The sequence below is a fragment of the Echinops telfairi genome, unplaced genomic scaffold (assembly GCF_000313985.2).
Source record: "Echinops telfairi isolate 266 unplaced genomic scaffold, ASM31398v2 ScPeMD7_7424;HRSCAF=8462, whole genome shotgun sequence".
NCBI lineage: Eukaryota > Metazoa > Chordata > Mammalia > Afrosoricida > Tenrecidae > Echinops > Echinops telfairi.
Window position 1 is genome coordinate 69,128,464 of NW_022111324.1, and position 1,181 is coordinate 69,129,644.

At 49.8% G+C, this 1,181-nt stretch overlaps 1 protein-coding gene across 1 annotated transcript in view; it reads left to right on the forward strand.

Annotated features, from left to right (window-relative positions):
* The first annotated feature begins 517 nt into the window (after window positions 1-517).
* MARK1 (microtubule affinity regulating kinase 1) overlaps window positions 518-1,181 on the forward strand; it is a 160,956-nt gene continuing 160,292 nt past the window's right edge. The window contains exon 1 of the mRNA XM_004699909.3: window positions 518-535. Coding sequence (XP_004699966.2) covers window positions 518-535 — 18 coding nt within the window. The remainder of the gene's footprint in view (window positions 536-1,181) is intronic.

Sequence of the window (1,181 nt, forward strand, 5' to 3'; positions counted from 1 at the left end):
CTGGAAGCTTCAATACATCTTGGTGATTCAGGATCTCCACAGAGGGCCTATAAAAACGTGCCCTTCCCACTCGCATGCCATATTAAGGATGCAGTCTTGCTGTTCCAAAGCCTGAATTCTATTGGAGGACAAGTGAAGAGCAAAAGGGGGTGTGTGATTTTTATTTGCTTTGTGTAATTGAGAAGTGATCACAAGATAAGATACTAAAGAAATAAACACATGGATGATGTTCTAGAAATGGATGTGGACTGGGTGAATTTTTTTTCCCCCTCCTCAGAGAATTTTTGAATTTGCTATATTTAGGTCTTTGGGGACATGTTTTAAGGGTCAAGTGTTAACTTTTCAGAAACAACCTTTAATGAGTCAGGATAAAAACCATCTGGTACAGAGATTCTTCGTTGAAACAGAGGGACTTCAGGGGAGAGATTTTTCCCATCATCTTACGGTGCCCACTGGAGGTTCAAAATTGGGATCTATCTGATTTCTAACTATTGTCCCTTTGATCTTCCGCCTACGCATGAAAGGAAATGAAAAAGTAAGTTTGGGAACCACAGGGGAAAGGCATGCAAAATCTGAGCTCTCAAACTCAATAGAAAGCAGCAGCCTTCCCTTCAGGGGCTGAAGGCCCTTAAGTCATGGCACTACCCGAAGGGCAGGAAGGGTGAGGCGCTACCTGGAGGAGGTAGGATGGGGCCCAAACCAGAGACAACTCTCCTTCCAAAACCAAGCTCGCCTAACTGACACTTCCTTATGTCCCAGGAAGTGACGACCAGCCAACACAGCCCTTGTGAGGCTTGGATCGCACCCACTCTGGGAGCTGGGGGTGTCGTGGGGCGAGCCGTGCGACCTCTCCCTCTGGCCGAGCTCCCAAGGAGGCTCTGTGACCCAGGCCATCTTGTCACCCTTCCCAAGCTGCTGACAGTCGTACCCTTGGCCCAGCTATTAGCGTGACCCCAAGCCGAGGGCCCCTGGAGTAGAGGACTGAGAACGGTTTTGGATAGGGCAGGGACTGAGAAAGCTGGCGCAGGGAGATGGAGGAGAATTTAAGAATGGAAAAAGTCCCGAGGTAGGAGCTCGGAGGGGGCCGGCTCCAGTAGCATAGAACCCCATGCTTCCCCAAAGAAACGGACAAACCCCACTTCTTCACTTCAGCGCCCTGTGGCACAGACACCCCAAACCCG